We start from the raw sequence: 20661 nt of genomic DNA on the forward strand, positions 1-20661 counted from the left end.
ATATAATAAAAGAAACAAAAATAGTATACTTAGATCGTCTACTCAATTAGAAGGAAAAAGGAATTTGGGAAAAAAATTGGGAAAACAATTGTGCCGGATGCGAAACATCAAAAACTGAACAGTCCTGAATTTTAAGCAAGTTCTTAGAACGGCACTTTCATTGAAGATGATACGGAACAAAAAAAAGAAGAATTTCCACATTCCATTAGGATTTGAGAGTGTTTACAAAATGTTTGTTCATTCGTGGTATATTCTGAGAATGTTTAGATAAAATATTCAAGGAGCATCCATTTTGGCACGGGCTATTCAGCAAGGTCATTTTAGCAGTGTCTTATAAAGTTGTAAGGTATTACCTCAAGTGTATATTTCTATGAAAACGGAAACTTTACTACAGGTTTACAAGTACTTACTTTTCCAGAGGGTACTTGTAAATGCATCAAGGTTAGGAAAAGAAAAAAATTATAAAAGAGATTAAAAGCAATTTTTTAGTTTAAATGCAAAAATTATGCTAGCCGTTCTCAAACAATCAAAAATTATCATTAGTTGCAATATAGAGATTTACACTTAAATTAAAAAAAAAAACTATTTTTTTTAAACTATTCAAACAATTAAGTGAAATGTAGATAACACTTGCTTTATTTGACCTATCTATACTGGTAAAATTGAAGCTCTAATAAAGAACATGCTTTATTGAGGACCACTGGCAAGGATGAACGTATTCACACAGAAAATTGTTAATATCCGGCATGCCACCTACTGTCCGACCTATCTACCCCACATTAGTTTCATCTCTGCAATTTTTTTCTTATCTTTTAAGTCGGTCCTGGTGCGTGCTACTCAAGTATACGGGAAATTTCGTGTTTTATGACTAATTAAGGTAAAAATGTTTTTTAATTACTTATAGGCGGCTTACTTTTTAGAAAATTTAAAATTAGTTAATGCTTTAGGAAGGAAATTTGATAGAACTTCGATTTGGAGATAACTTATTCATCTTACGTAATTACGAGTCTTGCGTTAATACTAATTTTTTATTTTTTTTTTCAGTTTTTACAGTATTTCATTTCATAACTATTGCCTTTAAATGCAGTTATATATCATGTAAATATTTTCATTTTTGACAATAAATCTACGATTTTTAGGTGCATAATTATTCCATGCTTTTTTGGACAACTAGTCGAAGTTTTAATCACACTGTTAATAATAATATATAGTTTTATAGTTAATAAAAACAGAGTTTGTAGCATCCCGATTATATGAAAAATAGTAAAACTAGAAAAAATATGGCAGTTAGGATAAATTCATATTTAAATTTGGTATATCTATAATGGTGGTTCGGAAGTTGTTTGATAGGGAGGTTAAAGAAATAATTAGCAGCAACTTAATTAATGCATTACATGTATAGATGATTTTTTTTTGTAATTATAGGTCCTAGATATCCTGAATGTAATTTTAACATTTTTTATGGACTTAAAGTCATTTTAAGATCCGCCTAGATATGACGAGACTTTTTAGAATATTTTTATAATATAAATCATATAATTGCATTCTGCTTTAGGTATATGAAGTCATTTAAGATTCCTCCTAAATATATTATAATTTTACATCTATTTTCAAGGCTGTTAAAGACACTTTCTAAGAGTTAGAAATAATTTATCATTATCAGGATTTTCTAGTAGATGTCAATGCATACTAACTTACTGCTTACAATACGATTGCTCTACGTACCCCATTTGCAGTATTCTGCCGTCCTTAGTTCAAACATCCTAACTCGCAAATCGATAAAGCTGAAAAAATTGAGATTTTATGAAAACTAATATGCAGTCTTCATATTTTGAATTAATTATCTGATTCCTTTTATATTCTTAGAAATTTACTTTTTACATTTGTGGGTAAAGTTTAATAAGGGACTAGATTCAATATTTGGCGAAATTTCAAAAAAAAAGTTAGATAGGACTTTTTAACTTATTAAAGTAATTATAATAAAAAAATATATATATATATTTGGACTGATTTTTATTACAGACACAGAAGTTACATTTCAAATTAACATTATAACTAAATTACTCACTAATAAAACATTAGAACGATAAAAAAGTATGAAAGTAAATAATGAAATCTTAGTGAAAATCTACATTTTCTTTATTGTCAGTATCATTATTTTGGGAAACGGCTAATTCCTCCAGAATATCATTCGGTTAGCCGGAATAGTAGGTCGTAGCTTAGAAAACAAATTTTGCTTTCTTTTTAATTTTACACCTCGACATTGTGTTTGGCAAGAAGGTTTTGGTTCTTCCGAAAATGCATTTTTGTAGTACAACACATTTTATCCCCTTTTAAAGTGCAAATGTATCATATTCTGCAAGTAAGGTTTGAGAACATTTTTTTGAAGCTTAAACTTGGATGAACAATCTTTCCATTCAAAAAAGTTTTGTTGTGTGTTCATCTCTTTTACATTGACCTTAGATGAGTTTGCCTATTTTACAGCCGATTTAAAATCATTAAAATCGATCACCTTACCGTACCTTTTCAATAATTGTTCCACCTGGTGATGGAACGAGCCTGCGGACATAAAAGTGTGACCAGATTGAAAGTATTTTATTCCCAAATTCTCCAGTTCAGGCTCGGTAGAGTTTACAACGTAAACAAAAAAAAATAAATCCCACGTTTTGTTTTGAGCTGCACAGTTGTCTAGCCGGATCGTAACATAAGTCTCTGTTATATAACAAAACATTTAAAAAAAAAGTTGAAATTAAATTTTCCTTATTTCGACCCGCAACCCCTTTGATTAGCACTTTTCGAATATGCCCCTACTGGCGTTTTCGAAAGCATTTCATAGAGTTTGAAACCTGGACTATAAATTCAGCCATATTTTCATTAGGCTCTTTTTTTACGACTCGTAGAATTTTTCTCCTGACTTTTGTTGGCTCTAAACAACCCTTCCTGTATACCGATTTTTTCCAAAAACCATACAGTTCTCAAGCCTCCATTGAACTTTTAGTCCTGGAAATTTCAAGAGGTTTGAAAGTTTCGAATTTGAGTTATTGCGTTCCAAAGAATTTGACATTATGCCTCCTGTTTTGAACAACTTTTAGATTCTTGTGTTCCAGAGACTGAAACCCCTAAATATAAAAAAAAAGACTTAAGAGTCAAAAATCTAGGATAAGAGTAGCCATTGACAGGCTAAACCTTATATTATATTTCTGAATAAACAAGCTGTGTCCCTCTTGTCTCATCAATGAATATTCTACAAACGGAAAGCTACTTAGGACATTTTAACTTAGAAATAGATAGATAGGACATTTTAATTTGGGATTAGGTCTTTTCTGCACATAGAACAATATATTTAGGTGAATTTAAGGCATGAAAAATGTAGTTAGGACTTTCTAATTTAGCCAAGGAGATAGATAACATTTAATAGGTCAATAAAATGTAATAAGCCAAAAAAAGATAATTTTGTAGTTAGGACGTTTTAACTAAGGAGGGCAGTATTGTTCCACTTTACTATTTAACCTGTCACGATATAGACTTGATTAAGTAGGGCGAGTCTAAATAAATCAATCGGGCTGATTCTTAAATGTAATCGGTATACTCCGCTTGTGCCGATGTTAAGTAGCCTAGGTATTTTTTCTGTCTATCAAAAGACTATGTTTCATATCTATTTCTTCGTTTTTAAATTAAAACACTAAATGCTGCCTAATTATCACTAGCAGCCTGAAGGTTTTTGGAGATGTACAGTGGTATATCTCTGTGATTTTTTATGATATAGCTTTGCGGTTTTCGCGACTCTGTATCACTTTTTCGTAAAACTGTTAAAGTCATAAATAGAAATATTTCAACTACTTTTGTTCCTGAAATACAGGGCGAAAATGAAAATGTTTGCTTTTGGAGATTATTTTTCAGTCCCTGCATAAGATGAAAGAAAATTCAAACTGTTGATAATAGATAATTTTACATCAAGTCATGGGCGTATTTAAAATTCTTTTAGAGCACTGTTTTTAAGATTATGCACAGACTTTTAGCGGTATTTTTTAAATTAAAAAAATTAGAATAAAACTGAGCGTTTTATATAAAAATAATTATAATAAGCAGTTTTAATTTTTTTCTACCAGATACACGGCCTGAGAAATAATAACATCTCCAAAAGTAAACATTTTTGTTTTTGCCCTATACAAAAGTAATGTTAAAAAATGACAGAGATACTCTGCAATATCTCACAAATTGGTATAATACGTACTGATTGCTCCATCCAATCCTTCAAAGAGTCTTATTGAAGCTTAACAATATTATAACCAACATCAAAAACTATGATAATTTAAATTAGGATAAAATGTTCTTGAATATAGTATTCAAAAAGTATATTTTACGTAGAAAATAGTGAATTTGTTCCTGTTACAAGTATGTAAACTCGATTTAAATCCCCCCTAAATATTAAAAGTGATTTCTCTCCCTTTAAAAGGTTCTTCTTCTCATTATCAGTCGTTTCTAGTATATTCCAGACTATTAAATTGTACTCTGTTCCTCCTAGATATTAAAAGTAATTTTTCTTCTAGGATTTTAAATTTTTTTTAATTTTGTTTCAGTTATTCACTATCTTTCATGAATTGGAAATTGCTTTCATATTTTTTAGGATTTTAAAGTAATTTTTAGTTTAATTTCAGTCATTTTAAATAATCTTTTGTATTCGAGCAGTTGAAAATAAATTTGTCTGTTTGATTTTAAAATACTTTTTTATATCTTTCAGGTATTTTATGTAATTTTTTATTTTTCAGAAAGTTTTAATATTTTTTCGCTATTTTCCAGCTTCTTAAAATAGTTTTTGTTATATCATCCAGAAATTAATTTGACTTAATTTCTATGTCTTTTAGTAAATATTAAATGCATTTTTTTATAGTTTTGATTTTTTATTTTATTGCCGGAATTTTTTTAAAATCATTTTTGGTCCATGCCTTTCGATAAATTTTTTATTTGTGTTTTATACTTTAGGAAGTAATTTTTTATGTTCTGGAAGTCTTTTAGGCAATTTTTAGATGTCTTTAATACTTTTTACTGCCTTTAAGTCTTTGGAGTAATTTTATTAGGTTTACTTTTCCAGACTTGTAGTCATTTTAAGTTTATTTTATCGTTTCTAGTTCTAAAGTAGAAACAGTTTTAAATAATCTATATTAATAACAGTTACTTCTTTAACAATTAAATGAAGAAAAAAATACTACACTCAATATACTAATAAGTACCAATATATTTTTATCCTCTATAATTCTTAAACTTAAGATGGAAAATCAATTCTAAAAAGGGTATGAATTGAAAGGTAGAAGTTTATCTAATAATAATTCTAATTTTCTGTTATACAAAATTTTCTTGATATCTCAGTTATTTTTATTGCTTAATAGCTGATAACTAAATTGAAGACACCTCAACTAAAAATAATTCTCTTGACTACCGGGTGAATGTAAATATATGTTTTTATTTTCTATTCTACTCAGTTAATTGAAATCGTGATCTTGCCACAGAAAAGAGCTCTTTAACTTGCTTTTACTAAGTAATTTTCATTAAAGTTTATGAAAACTGGATTCAACATCGTATAGAATTTTATTATTGTATCTGTGTATTAAAAATTTAAAATTCCATTCCAGGTAACTTAAGTCGTTGAACCCATCCATCCACAGAAAGCACCACCGACATGTCCAAACCCAGTACCAAGCAGCGACCATCGATAGTAGCCAGAATGAGTAAGCAAGAAGAAATCCAAGCGGAAGCAGACAGCCACTTTCACATGAGAAAAACCAAACTTACCAAATGGCAGACAGTTAAACTGTTCATTTGGAATCCGGAAACTAAGCAGTTTATGGGCAGAACCGGTTTAAGCTGGTGTAAGTGTAGATCTATCAATTTTGTAATTAGCGGGTACGGGAATCACTGCTTTTGGAGATATAAAAGAGACTTATATGGTTTCTCAATTTTACTCAATTTTTTCTCTATGTGTTCATCATGCATTCAAGATCATGTTTGGCTTTAAATCTAAGTCTACAGGATATGATAATTTCAATAACATTTTTCGAGCTTGGGATTCAAACTTATGTATTTACCGTATTCTTTCCGATTTTAGTAAAGTGTTCGATACCGTAGCACATCATCTTTCATTAACTAATTTAAAATATTATAGTCTTGAGGATTTTCATTCTGTTCATTTCATTCTGTTCTATGATTATTTAAAAGTTACCTTATTATTAGAAAACAAACTGTTACATAATGGCTTAAACTCTGTAAGTTAAAGTAATTAATCATAAGTTATCCCCTAGAGCAAAATAAAAATTCAAAATGCATGCATAAACTTTAGTTATGCTGTTCGTAAGTTTGATCATACACATATGCTCGAAATATAGGAATATTAAATTATTTTAATTACAAAGTGGTTTTAAATGTTCATATTAAATATTTTTTGTAACGATTATAAGTGGAGATAACCCAATATAACAAATTAATTATAACGTAATATCAAAAGACTCATTTTAGTTAGAAAAATTGAAATTTATTTACAATATATGTATGTAAAACAACGAAGAATTTTTAATAACAATTTTACAAAAAAAAATAGAAAAGAAAAAAATTAATCCTATAGAATATAAACTTTTCGTGTATTGATTGTAACCCTACAACAGCTTTCCATGCTAAGGATTAGGTTATCCGGATCCTGTTGAAGAGTTTGAAAGAGCTGATCTGGGTCTTAAAACTGATTCTGAACCTGAAAAACTTTTCGCTGAAGCATACCCCAAGCATGATCTATAGGATTGACATTAAGTGATGGAGCTGGCCAGTCGTGTTTTAGACTGGCCAGCTCCATCACTGTTTGTTTTTTTGGAATGTTCCACTATTCCAAAAAAATTAGTAACATTCTAGTTGTGTTGAGTAGCATTATTATGAATTAGAATAAAATTTGCACCAATATTTTGGCCATATGGAAGTACAATAGATTCTAGAACTAACGAACTATAAGAAACGATCTATAAGAACGAGCTTAGTTTGACTCCCAAGAGAAATGTCTGCCCATACCATAATTGAGTCTCCTTTACAACTATGAACCTCCTGCGTATGATGGATTCGATTTCTTGCACCAAGTGTTCTCCATACACCTACTCTTCGAGAATCTGGATCCAAGTCAAATGGAGATTTATCAGTAAATAAATTTTGCCATTGATTTTACTCCCAAGTGACATGTTCCTGAGCCCAAGCTAGTCGACTGGCGCGATTCCCTCGGTTTAAGGGCTTGGCGTCTCCAAGGCCTTCGGTTTACTACATGATCTTTTCTTAACCTTCTGTAAATGGTATGTCTTGAAACAGTCACATTATGAATTCAGCATTGGCTATATCAATTTGACGCATTCCAGCCCTAAGCATCCCCACAGCCCTTAAAATCACCTAATTTAAAAAAAAAATTTGCAGTACTAGACTTACTACTAGACGAAGAACTAATAATAGACTAATAATAGAAAGACTAATAATTTCTTACTTTCCCTCGGTATCAGTTAATCGGTATTATAAAAGTTAATTTAATTATTATTAGATTCAGTGACTATTGGATAATACTTTATATTTATTTGTTTTATATGATGAGTATTATTATTTTCTGTATAAATATAAGTAAAGCCATTTATTACTCTCTTTGAACGTATTGTTGCGTTCTTATTTAACAATGAATCCTGAAAAGAACCTTAAAATGAAAACTAGAATAAACCAAAATAAATTTGGGTTTAAAATTGGATAATTTGGTAGACTTGTAATGTTCTCTCGAGTCGTTAACAATAAACGGGCCACTGGAATAATGGCCGAGAGCTGGTCACAAATGCGTCACTCGGTAATTATTGGGGTATTTAGTCAATTGTGGACTGCTATAGGCGACGCCATTGATATTCTTAATCCTGAAAGCGCTTAGGTAAACTCAATTTATATGGAAATTACATTGATTAAGCTGACAAATTGGCTTTTTTTATATAACTTTCTTGGTTTTTCCCTAATTTTTTCTCTCTTCAGTACTTATATTTGTTCATAATCTTGACCCGCTATATTGAATTAAACATAGGTAACTAGGGCTTCAATAATCTTCTAGCGGCAAGAATTTCAAAGATTTTTTTCCATCAAAATTATTCGATAATTCTGAAGTCAATATTAAAAGTGGCCTAAATTGAGACTCGTGTATGAATTTATGATTCATGGACGATACCAATAAGCAATTAAATACTTACTTCAGTCGAGGCATGGCTGCATTCTTACAGTGGTTCAAAACTAACCTATAAGTAAAAACATAAACATAACATAAACAAAATCATTTTTATCGCCATTAACATTGAGCTTTTAATTTTCGTCCATTCCTACCATAGAATGGCCCCGCTGGTTCGCTTAACCGTCTTGGTCACAAATTTCTTCCTTTTTCAACACACTGGAAATAAATAAAGACAGGTGATCCTAATGGTCAGACCAAAGCCAAAAGTTAATTCAGTTGACAGTACTACCTGAACGTAAAGGTGTGTGTGGTTGTATTTTGTAATTTAAGGTTTTGTTTGTGCGGTTTTCTATGTGGCGGACACGTGTGTTATTTATTTATCTTTAATTTGTGACGATGACCCGTGAACGTACTTATTCAAAGTCTGATTACTATAGGAATAAACTTTTTGATCCAAGTACTAAAGATGTGTGTTCTAGATCGCCGGAAAGATGTGGTAAGTCTGATTGTTAATGGCGGGAGTATTTGGGTGTGTTGTTAACGTTGAGTACGTGATTATATAGTGATAGAGCTCGTATAGTTTATCTAGGAAATGTATGAGTAATTTATCATTAATTAAAGAAGTAAAATGGAAACATCTAACCGAAGATAATACATAAGTAAGGTAAAGTTATGGTTTTTCACTGGGAACATAGAATAAAAAAATATTTAGAATATTATATATATTATAATAAATATAGAATAATATATATTTATTATTTGGTTTAATTAGAAAATATCAAATATTTATTACACATTTCCTCCTTTAACTTCCAACATTTCTGATCTTTGTAGTTTTTTTGCATTTGTAATAAACTGGTTTTCTTCTTCAACTTTTAATTTTATTAAATACAATTGAACCAGTTTTATCAAGAATGCATTTATTTAAAAATAAAAAAAGGAAAAACAAGTAATTTTCGAAATTCTAGAGAAACTAATAATTTTATTGCCATATGCAAAATATTAAATTTATAGATTATGAATGACTGGTACAAGTTGCTTTTGCCTTAGTTTATATTTAACTATTTTGTTAATTATAAACTATACTTTAGCATAAAAGATATAAAAAAGAAACCATAGCGTCAGAATTTCAAATATAAAAATAAAAGAAAAATATAAACCAAGAAGTAAGTACCATCCGCCTTTCGATTCCACGACTTATTAAAAGACAATTTAGCAATAATCAGTTAAGAAACGAATATTGATTTAATCCCTACAAAAAGCAAAATTCAATTTAAAACTACTTTATCAACAACGGCATATTTTCAATAGAAAACTTAAAATTCTGTTGTGCGACTCCTTAATATTATCACATTCATGCTACTGTGATATTGTTTATGGACCCTGTATAACTAACTGCACCTGTATCGAGTCGAATAAAGAAATTACAAAATTCTTGTATTTACTCAATATCTGGTATTTGCAAATAGGAAAATATCAGCCGGGCTTTCAACCAATCAGGGTGGTTGTCTATGAGTGAGAGCAGATGTTTACATATGGTGTGTTTATATAACAATGTCTTATTACTTAAATCTCTAAGCTAACAATTCCGGTGCATTTTATTTTCCTCTTCAAACGATCCTTTTCATATCTTATTGCGAAAGGTCTAAATGATTTTCCTGCAGTTGTACATGCTATGTCTCCATGTAATTTCAAAAAATATGTAATAAACATGTTACGGGCAAGGTGTATCGACATTTGAGAGAGTTTATTAATAGCAATCTTCTTCTTTCTTTTTATTGTACATTTAAAAATTATAATATATAAAAATCAATTAAACTAAAAGGTTTTTTATTATTTACTTTTGTAGTCATCAATTAGAGTATCTGTAATCTCTAGAAATTGGCGGCTTTTCAAAATTCACTTAATTAGCTGAAAGATTAAAGCAGTCCAACTTTTAAAGAAACTAATAAAATTTCATAGAGCATTAAAGGGCGAAATTGTTATTATTTTATTTGAAAAGCAAAGAGCATCCAAATTTCCTTGAAAACGTCGTAGACAGAGATTTTCTACTAGTTGTACTACTTGCATCACGTATGTGGCTATACTTATTTGAAAATTTGAAAAAATGCTGTTTGAATATAAAACTTACGGAGAAACTAGAATAATTATACATTTTACTTAGTTTCATTGAAAGGAGTCGTAATTTTATCAAATTTTCATAGAAATTATCAACATTTATAAAGCGGATTTTCGGGGAAGCTATCAAATTTGCATTCAATATTCTAGCCTGAAATTCCAGATATAGAGGGTTTTACAAAATGACATTAAACGTTGTAAATAAAATTGCTCATCTTTTACTTTTAGGTAAAATATTTGCATTATATTAAATGTCCAAATCAGTCAAATCTTTTAGAATATTTTTACCTGAAACTCTCAAATGTCCAAGCATTGTTAGTTTCCTTCCAAATTCCATTAAACGTAGTAAAACGTAAGTTGTTTTTCTTTTTGAAACTTCAGGAAGACTATCAATTGAATACCAGTGGAATTTTAACAACTAATAACTTTTAGGAAAAATGATTATTAAATGCCCACTAGCTGTTGCTGAAGTAATCCTAATTATACAAACATTAACAAATATTGTTAATTTCAAAGCTGCCCAATTTTCACAAATACTATATAAATTTATTGTATAAAATGGGATTGAAGACTTTCGCAACTTTCACAAAAATTATTTATAAAATTTCATATGACGTCTACGGAAATTACCGAAACTTTATCATAATAAGTAGAGTCTAAGACTCCTTTAAACCACTGTCTAAATCATCTTAAAAACTTTAGAGTAAACATAGCAGTAACCATATCCTATTTCAGCAAAAATTGGCCTTTTCTACCTCATATTCTATGGAATGCTAGCTGCTCTAGTAGCCATCTGCATGTGGGCTTTCCTGCACACTTTAGACCCCAGAATTCCAAAATGGCAACTAGAAAAATCCATCATTGGGACGAATCCTGGATTGGGTTTCCGACCGATGCCTAACAGTAACCTGGAAAGCACCTTGATCTGGTTTAAGGGATCCAACAAGACCAACTATCAACCATGGGTGGACAATCTTAATCAATTTTTAGATAGTAAGTTAAATACTAATAGAATATTCTCTTTTATAGTACTAATGTGTTTTTTTCAGGATATTATACACCAACAAAAATTGCCAAGGGCAGTGGAACCGTAAAACCTTGCACTCATTCTGATTTCCCTCGTAATGATGAGGTTTGTGAAGTTGAAATTCGTGACTGGAAAGAATGTACTAAAGATCATCTTTATGATTATCATAGGTAATAAGGCTTTTTAAGAAATTTACCCATCGATTATATATAAGGCGTGATTCTCTTTAACATTTCAGGAGTTCTCCTTGCATCTTTTTAAAACTGAACAAAATCTATGGGTGGCAGCCACAATACTACATGACTGATGAAGAGATTCCTAAAGAGATGCCTAAGGCTTTACAGGAACATATCAAAAGTTTTAAAGGGCCGACACTTAACATGGTATTTTAATAAACTAAAAAGAGTTTTTTTTTTAATTATTCATCTTACCTACCTTTTAGAGGAAAACTGTTTGGGTATCATGCGAAGGAGAGACTCCAGCGGATAAAGAATACATCGGGAGTGTCACTTATTACCCCAAGCAAGTTCAGGGATTCCCCGGATACTTTTTCCCATATTTGAATAGGGAAGGGTATTTAAGCCCTTTGGTGGCTGTTAGGTTCGAAAGACCTGTTGGTAAGTTGTTTTTTTATTATTATTTGTAGTGGATCTCAGAGTCCATTTAGTTTATAGTTTGGAGAATGGCGTCCATGTTCTGGGATGTATTTTTATAGGTATTTGCCAGCAAACACGGTAGAAAATAAAGGTCTTATTTCACCAGAAATTCCTTTTATTATGACGACCGGTTTCGCGATTACAATATCATCGCATCATCAGGTCGAGGACTAAAAGTAAAAGACACAATTTACATAGATACTACGCTTATCAAAAATTGGTAAAATGCTGAATAAAAACGAATTTTAAAGGGTACTTACATTGTTAAAAACGAGATTTGTCAAAACAAAACAAAAGTACATATAGAACGGTACAGTTAAAATTAAGCGAGTAAATCTTATCATAAGATAACAAATAATACACTTAGGTTCAAAACAATAACATCTAAAAAGCACCGTTACAACACAATAGACAAAACGATCTAAAAACTATGATAACCACCATTCAAACTAATCTGACCAACAGAGTTATCTATATCTAGTTTTCATAATTAAGAAAGAACGTTACAAAGAAATCTATATTTTATATCATATAACCGAATGGGTACTAGATAGCGGTACCCACAGTAACTTTAAAACTGTTAAACAGATGTCTCTACCAGTTTATATTAAGAAAACAACGGAGTTTTTATTAAAATAAATTAACCGGAAAGGGAGTTATTCAAATAAAATATTAATTAAATTAGTTTCAGGAATGTTAATCTGAATATTAAGAGATTTATCATATTCTTTTTTAAGAGATCTTTTTATCTCGAGTAATTCAAAATTATTTAGATTTATGTTGTCCTGAACTCTATGTAAGATCTTGTAATTATTTAGTAGATTTGATAGGTGACCGGTCTCCATAATATGCTTAGCAAATAATGACTCAGGATTGCTTTGTCTAATGCATCGGTCATGTTCGCTAAACCGAGCTTTAAAACTACGCTTCGTTCTACCTACATAAAAATAACCACACTCACAATAAAGCTTACAAATTCCTTTACAAGATAACGGATCCGTTTTGTCTTTATTATTAATCAATAAGTTACCTACTTAATTGCTCTGTTTAAAGGCAACCTTAACATTTAAAGAAGTTAGAACTCGTTGGATTTTATAAGAAACTGCTCCATTGTATATAAGTGAAATGAACTTATTTACTGTCTGATTACTTAATATTGTTTGATGTGGTATGTAGATATTTTGGAACGCATTACGTAATAGACATTTATTTTTTATTTTGTCTACTAAATTGGGAGAAAAATTATGAGTTTGGGCAATTTGTTTGATAATATTCAACTCTCTCTCCCTGCTTTCAGTTATTTGAGGAATCTGTAGTGCTCTATTTACATAACTATTTAAAGCTGCTACTTTATGTGAAAAAGGATGGAATCACTCATTGCGTATGATTGTTCCAGTGTGGCTAGGTTTTCTATATATCTCAAAATCATGTTTATTATTTACGTTTTTAATAAGTAAGTCTAAAAAGGTTATGGTTTTATTGATTTCCACTTCTAATGTAAATTTAATTTTTGGATGAATGTTATTAATAAATGATAGAAAGTTTCAAAATTCAAAATATTATTACTTTTGAAGTGATTCATAAATGTATCAGCTAAGAGGGGGATAATGGAGATCCCATGGCTAGGCCATCCTCTTGTATATAGGTTTCATTATTAAAATTAAAGAAATTTTGTTTTAAGCAAATTTCTAGGATATTTATTATTTCTTGTGTTTCGATATTGGTCAATGTAGAATTAAATAATTTGTTTATAATATTATCCACTACCTCGAATATAGGAAAGTTAGTAAAGAGATTTGTTACATCTAGAGAGATAAAAAAGGCATTTTCAGGGATAATGATATCTTTGATTTTGTCCACAAGTTGAATATTATTTTTTATAGTGTAGGGAAAATGACAATCTATAGTAGTAATTAAGTGATTATTAAGCCATTTAGCTAGTTTATATGTTGGAGAGTTAGTGTATGCTACCACCGGTCTTATGGGCATTGAAGCAGGTATATCTGATTTATGAACTTTAAGAAGGCCATAAAGTTTAGGAATATTTGTGTTGTTAGCTGAAAGAAAATATCTATACATTTAGTTTCTTATTTTATTAAAATCAGGACTTCTGGATTTCTTCCTATTAACACCATATCGTCGGCGTACTTTAATAGTTGCACCTCCCTTTCTACTGGATGATTTATTATTTCCCTGGATGATACATTATAAACAGCAAATAGCCGAAGTGATAGTGGTGATCCCTGTGGGAAATTTCTTTTTCCGTGGGACAATTGGCGTGCCTGTGGGTGGTCTCTGAGGGAGATGCATCCATTTGACATTAGATTTAAAACTAGGCTCTAAAACTAAAACTACTAAACGCTAGGTCTTCGGGTGGCTGAAGGTCATACATCTTTCTTGAAAAGAATTGCCGGGGATACTCGGCCGTATGGTGCCAAAAGTACCACTATTTATATTTATTTATATTTCCTGAAACTCATCCGATAGGAGTCTAAGGCACCGTCTATAGATTACAACAAGTCAGACCACTTCATATACCGCCCGTGTTAAAGCAAAATTGACCTTGAATCTCGCTGTTTGCTGCGTACGAGCGTTTACCAGGGTTTATCGTAAATATCAATGAAAGCAAATTCTGAGGCGCGCTGATTATTTTTATACGAGGAGTACTTATAAGAAGTATTTTAAGTCATAAAATAAGAACTTTTTTTATAGGACTGGAATAGAATGTGTTTATATGACAGTGTTTCTTAATTATTAACGTTTTTACACATTTTTTATATTACCTTCACTTCTTTGCCTTTATGTAGCAATGTTTGTATGTATGTATATAACAAATCTAAGAATTTTATTTAAACTATAAATTCTACTTGTCAGATTGTTTTCAAGTTTTGTAGGTGCTTGGCTTTCGATAACAAGGACAGTTTTTAAAATGTTTTTGAGTTTCCCTTTTCTAAAATTGATGTATCTAGAAGTTTTGATCAGTTCAATGAATTTGAACTTTTAAATAAATTGGAAGCGTTTAATATGGCGGATTCAAAATGGCTGCCTTTTAAGTCAAATATAATATATAAAAAGGGAATTTGAAAAAAACCTTTCTTGTTGAATTGTTTAAATTTGCTACATTTTTAGGAGTCTTATCAAAAAATACAAGTTTTAACTTAATATTTGTTGAAATTTTAGAGATGAATATTCAAAAAATAAATCTAAAGTTAAAATAAATAAACAATTAAAAAACACATTTAAATGCACTAAAAAATATAAAATAATTTTAATACGGTATGGGTTATTTTAATTTTTGAATTAGGTCGTTTTAAAAATACAAAAGCGCAAACGAATAACAAACAATTATCATAATAAGCGTAAATAAGTAGTTTTGTAAATTATATACTTTGTATTCATTTGTGGTTATAGTAAATATATATAAAATATGTTAAAATATCAAAATTTACCGGGTCTTAAACGCCGACATTGGTGGCCGACAAAAAGAAGTGGGGTGTGTTGATTTGGGATAATAGGTTGAAAAATCGGCTAAAACTATTCCAGTAACATTAGAGGGAGAAAATAAATAATAAACTATTTTTTAAGATTGTAATGCTTTTATGTAAAACACAAAATACAGAACAAAATATTTAACATATAGGGATGAAATACATACTACTTTATTGTTGGGTAATTATATGTATACAAGTAGTATGTAACCAAATTATTGTCTAAAACGCTACAAGCAAAAACTCTCTCGCGAAACGGATGCACGCAAATTAACGTACTTGCGAAAACTAAACCTGGGTTCTACCCAGCCGATGCATGGCGAGGTGAGGAACGGGGGGGTGGGGCAATCGATTTCAGGGCCGCTCAAGTGGTCTGACTTGTTGTAATCTATAGACGGTGTCTAAGGTGTCTCCACTTAATGTGACTTAATCATTGTCTCCAGTGTTTCGAATATGCAGCTGAATAGGGTATAATTTACCCAAATTTAAGTAAAAAATAAAATTGACCACGTTTGGGGTTATCTCATAGAAGCTTACAAATATTTCTCATAAATATTTATAGTATTTTCCAATATTTTTCGTTTAACGAGTACATTTGAATTTTGCAGAATTAAAGCTTACAAAATCTTATGGCGGCTTAAGGTGAAGCAAGTTTCGTATATTCACGGTTATATAATCAATAATAAGATTTTTTTTGTGAAAGCAACCTTTAAGATATTTTTTATATCGTCAAGTAAACTGTTTAATTTGAAAAATTAAGTTATACACAAAAATACACTTTTGACTATTTATGTTATTATGAAACAATTTCGCTTTTTTAATTTTGCAGTATGGCTCATGGTTGAGTACGTTTGGTATATTAACATATGATCAGTAATAATCAGATGTGGTGTTTTGTGGGTCAATTGGTCAAGTGCTAAAGGAAACTATTGAATACAGTTTCTTTTTTTCTATATAAAATTACGATATATCTTTCGTGTTGCCAAAGCACTCGTTTATAGTGTATAATTAAATTATGCACACTACATTCATGGCAATATTAATACTTAATTTACAACTTTATTAAATTAATTTTCACTTACGAGAACTAATTTCGCCCTTCTCATAGATATTATTACATTATAATTTTAATAGGACAGTTTAATATTGTGTTTAATATTGCATATTTACATTACTAGGTTCTATTAACCTAAGGCTAATCCGTAATTAAAATGCAATTGGGCCGATAATTGCTTCGGAATTACCTTTTGCTTTTAAATAATATACCTAAAAATTGACTTAAAATGTTATTAATCCAATAAAGTTTGTGAATTAACTAATTTTATATTTTCTTTTCAGCTGGCATAGTAATCAACGTGGAGTGCAGAGCGTGGGCCAAAAACATCAAATATAGCAGATCGGAACGATCGGGATCTGTACATTTTGAATTGCTCATTGACTAAACTATATTTTTGCAGGCAGGAGTAACTTCTTCAATTTTCTTTTTAAAGCCACCCTGTCATTGCTTGGTTTCACATATTATAACCTATATAAGATAAAACAGTCAAATACTGCCCGAATGTGTCTTCGTTAAATACACTTTTATACAAATATTCATCATGCTGTTACTAGTATTTTATAGGGACTAATAAATTTACGAAGCAACAAAACTTGTAATCTAAGATACATTGTCATTGTTTTATGAGGTGTACAGGGTGTTCGAGTTAAGCAGTTCAAGGGGTAATTTCAAGCAATATCGATATTTCAGGGATTTAACTTTATTAAAAAAAATCCGTAAATTGTATCGAATATAACTGTACACTTTTTTTAATTTCTGTTAATTTTGTGACCAGCAAGCTATTTTTTATTTAATTATGTTATTCTGTGATTTTTGTGTATTATTATTATTTTAGTTATAAGTAAGTTTAAACCTTTTAAATGGCTAACTAATAAATTTATTTCTATAATTCAATGACAATATTGTAAGCACCACAATCTTTTTAATGCGTTGTGACATTTATTTATAAATTTACCGTAAGAAATCATTATTGTAGCTCTTTGTAATGCGTTTAGTAGCTGTAAATCTGTAGAGTATGTAATTTTAAATCTCTTATTATGTAAGAATTACAAATCTGTTGTAGTTTTTTGGCTTAGGCATTTAGTCGTGTATTTCCTTTATATATATCGACAATTAAATGATATTATCAACAATTCGTAGTCATTTCATAGTAAATTCCTCGTTTCATCTTTAATTAAATACATTATCAGGACTTTTTTCTATACGTTATCTGTGCGGTTCCGTGAAGCTGTAGGTCTGTGGTTTGCTAGACTAGACTTTTGTCTGAGTATCTGATAGAGTCGTCACGTGTTTGTAAAATGGTGAATAGCACCATTATCCTTCGGAGACTGAAGAGATTTTATTTTCATTGTTTGTCTTGACTGATCGAACACAACAGAGGAGGAAAAACTTTTTCTTATGAGCATCTTCCCTTGTAGAGAGTTATTTATGCTGCTGTCTCCCAATACCGTTTTGATCCAGTCACAGATGTGTTTGTTTATCCCTCATCTTTAAATGCCTGAAAAACTTTAAAATCATTACTATAATTATTATAAGAAAAATTAATATTATTAAATTATTATTATCATTAAGTCCAGTATGATTAAGATGACACATAAAAATGTCGAAAAGCAAAACGACTCCATTACCTAGAAAGATATCATATATTTCTCTAAAAGCCCGGAAAAAGGAAAAAGTTGCTTCCATTTCCTAAACAAACATAAAAAAGTTCAATAAATACTTGGAATAATAATGAAAAATAAATGGAAGGAAATAAAAGTTATTTTTAATTATGGAAGGGTATTTTCGATTTTTAAAATTTGATTTTTGAAATGAAACATGCATTTTAAAATTGGAAAAAAAAACTACATTTAAGACTGTCACAATCACTTCAGGCAGAGATAAAAAAAAAATACTCCGAAGTAAAATAAAACTAAAGTTAGTGGCTATTATGCATGCGCAAACTAAGCATTTTTTTGTTATTCTAATGCATGTCATTGACTTTGCATTATGCAAGTTTTCAATGTTTATATATTGGGATACCGCCACACATTTTTCTTCCTCTTGGGTTTGTGATAGTTTTTGTAAGTAAATAAAGCATAGCATTTATGATTATTATATTATTATAATGTGTTGATATTTAAGGTCAACTCATTGATGTATTTAAAATATATTAAATCAAAGTCAGTGTGCATCACATCAGTCCTTAATCCAGGTCAGCAACTAAAGATATCGTTAAATGTTACTTCTCTTCATCAGCATCATAATCATCATCACACAAGCTGTAGTGTCTACTGCTGAATATGTGCCTCCATTAATCGTTTCCAATATTCCTGATCTGCGGAACCTGACCTGAATTGCGATGCATACAAACGATGAGCATGATTTTAAAGGAGCTCTTTAAGAGTTGGATAATTATGCTAAAAAATTAATACAATGGGGTATTTTTTAAGTTTCTACCTCATTTTCTTTTTAAATCCTTAATTGATTTATCCAGGGTGTCATTGAAATAGTGTAGAAAAATTCGAGAGCTGATAGTAATTCTAAAAATAGTTCATAAAAGTATAGGGCAAAAAAAGCATATTAAGGGAGTTGAAAAAAATTTAGTAGTAAAAAATGCATTGTAAGGGATAGGTTGAATTTTAAGAAACAGTATTTTTTAAATTGCTGATTTTTTTTCTAACGGGGGTTCATGTTTTTCAAATAACAGACATTTTGTTACAAAAAAGGTACTTGTATTGCACATCGCTCACAGCAGTGGTTTTCGAGAAAATTAAAGGCCATCATGGGTTGCTAACTGGTTAGTTGATAAAAACTTATGAAAGCTGTTGTTAGTGTTTCAAAAGTAATCAAGTAGTTATCAAAATGTCATGATTTTTAAAACATCTTATTGCTTTAAAAAACGAAATAAACTAATTACTAAAATTTCTTGTTGAAATAATGCATTCAATAATTCATTTATAGTAAATGTTCATTAAGTGACCACCATTCATTTCAATGCAAACATCTGCTCATCTTCTTCACGATCTGGGTACCCTTTGAAATATCCCTGGTGTTGAACGAATTTAATTGGAAAAGTCTAATAATGCTTTGACATAGTTGGTCTTTAGTAAGTCAGAGTTTTGCAGTATCCTATTCTGGGTGCCCCTAGAATTAGAAATCTAGTGGATTAAGATCTGGTAAACTTGCTGGTCAAACTTGTGGACTACCGCTTCCTATCCAACGCCTCACAAAAATTTGGTTTGAATGATTACTCACCGCTAGCGGAAAACGAACTGGTGCACTAGTTCAGTGGTATGGGAACTTGCTCCAAAAGTGCTGGTTGAAAATCATGCATTAGAAAATTAAAGTGACTTGACCATTGAGCCTAAATCGAATTGGGTGTCGACTTTCCACAACATCATAAGAGTTTTCTCGTACTAGTGATGTGTATTATAGTAATTGAACAGTCCATTTCTTATAGACTTAACTTCATTCGTGTATAAAACATTTTCCAAAAAAAAATTCTCATGCCATTGCTCTTAATAACCAACGATAGACGATGACTAGAGCGGGATAGTCTGCGGGAGCAAAAGTTTGTACCCGTTGGATGTGATATGCATACAGGAGTTGAGTATGTCGAGTCATTCACATAGAATGGTGACTCACGTTTTTCCGTGCTGCAATTCTTCTTATATTTTTAGACATATAAGCGTTTAGCCAAAAGACCGTTTCCGTTTACTCTTCCGTTCTTGTATTGTACGGTGTATTCCATAATTTTCAAATTTTACACTTTCGCGCACTTCAATAACAATAAACTGACAAAAATACTTATGAACCAGATTTTTTTTTGCATATATGTAAAATAAATAAAGCAATAAGACCGCATATTTTTTTTACGAGTACTATCACTCCAAATTTATTTACACCATTTTTAATGACATCCTTTTTGCTTTATTATGTTGTTATGTGAGTTTTACTCAGATGGTTGTACCCCCACAGAAGCAACTTTCTGCCAACTATTTATTATAATAAGCTTTTATAAATTTAAATTCTCGTATGTTATACTCGTAATACTCAATTTAAATAAGAACCATAATTATTAAAAAAATGTTTCAAATTTAATACTCGCAATCAGTTCA

At 30.3% G+C, this 20661-nt stretch overlaps 1 protein-coding gene across 2 annotated transcripts; it reads left to right on the forward strand.

Moving 5' to 3' along the window:
- The first annotated feature begins 741 nt into the window (after positions 1 to 741).
- Positions 742 to 17694, forward strand: LOC126739709 (sodium/potassium-transporting ATPase subunit beta-2). 2 transcript variants are annotated; one of them, XM_050445503.1, is made up of 7 exons: positions 742 to 877; positions 5631 to 5867; positions 11069 to 11326; positions 11383 to 11530; positions 11599 to 11743; positions 11803 to 11977; positions 16843 to 17694. In XM_050445503.1, exons 2-7 carry the CDS (start codon positions 5678 to 5680, stop codon positions 16944 to 16946), a joined length of 1020 nt encoding a protein of 339 aa, XP_050301460.1. In that variant the 5' UTR covers positions 742 to 877; positions 5631 to 5677; the 3' UTR covers positions 16947 to 17694. The 2 variants fall into 2 exon arrangements, with proteins under 2 accessions (XP_050301460.1, XP_050301461.1); XM_050445504.1 differs by lacking the exons at positions 742 to 877; positions 5631 to 5867 and adding an exon at positions 8491 to 8711.
- Positions 17695 to 20661: the final 2967 nt, after the last annotated feature.

The sequence above is a fragment of the Anthonomus grandis genome, chromosome 8 (assembly GCF_022605725.1).
Source record: "Anthonomus grandis grandis chromosome 8, icAntGran1.3, whole genome shotgun sequence".
Lineage (NCBI taxonomy): Eukaryota > Metazoa > Arthropoda > Insecta > Coleoptera > Curculionidae > Anthonomus > Anthonomus grandis.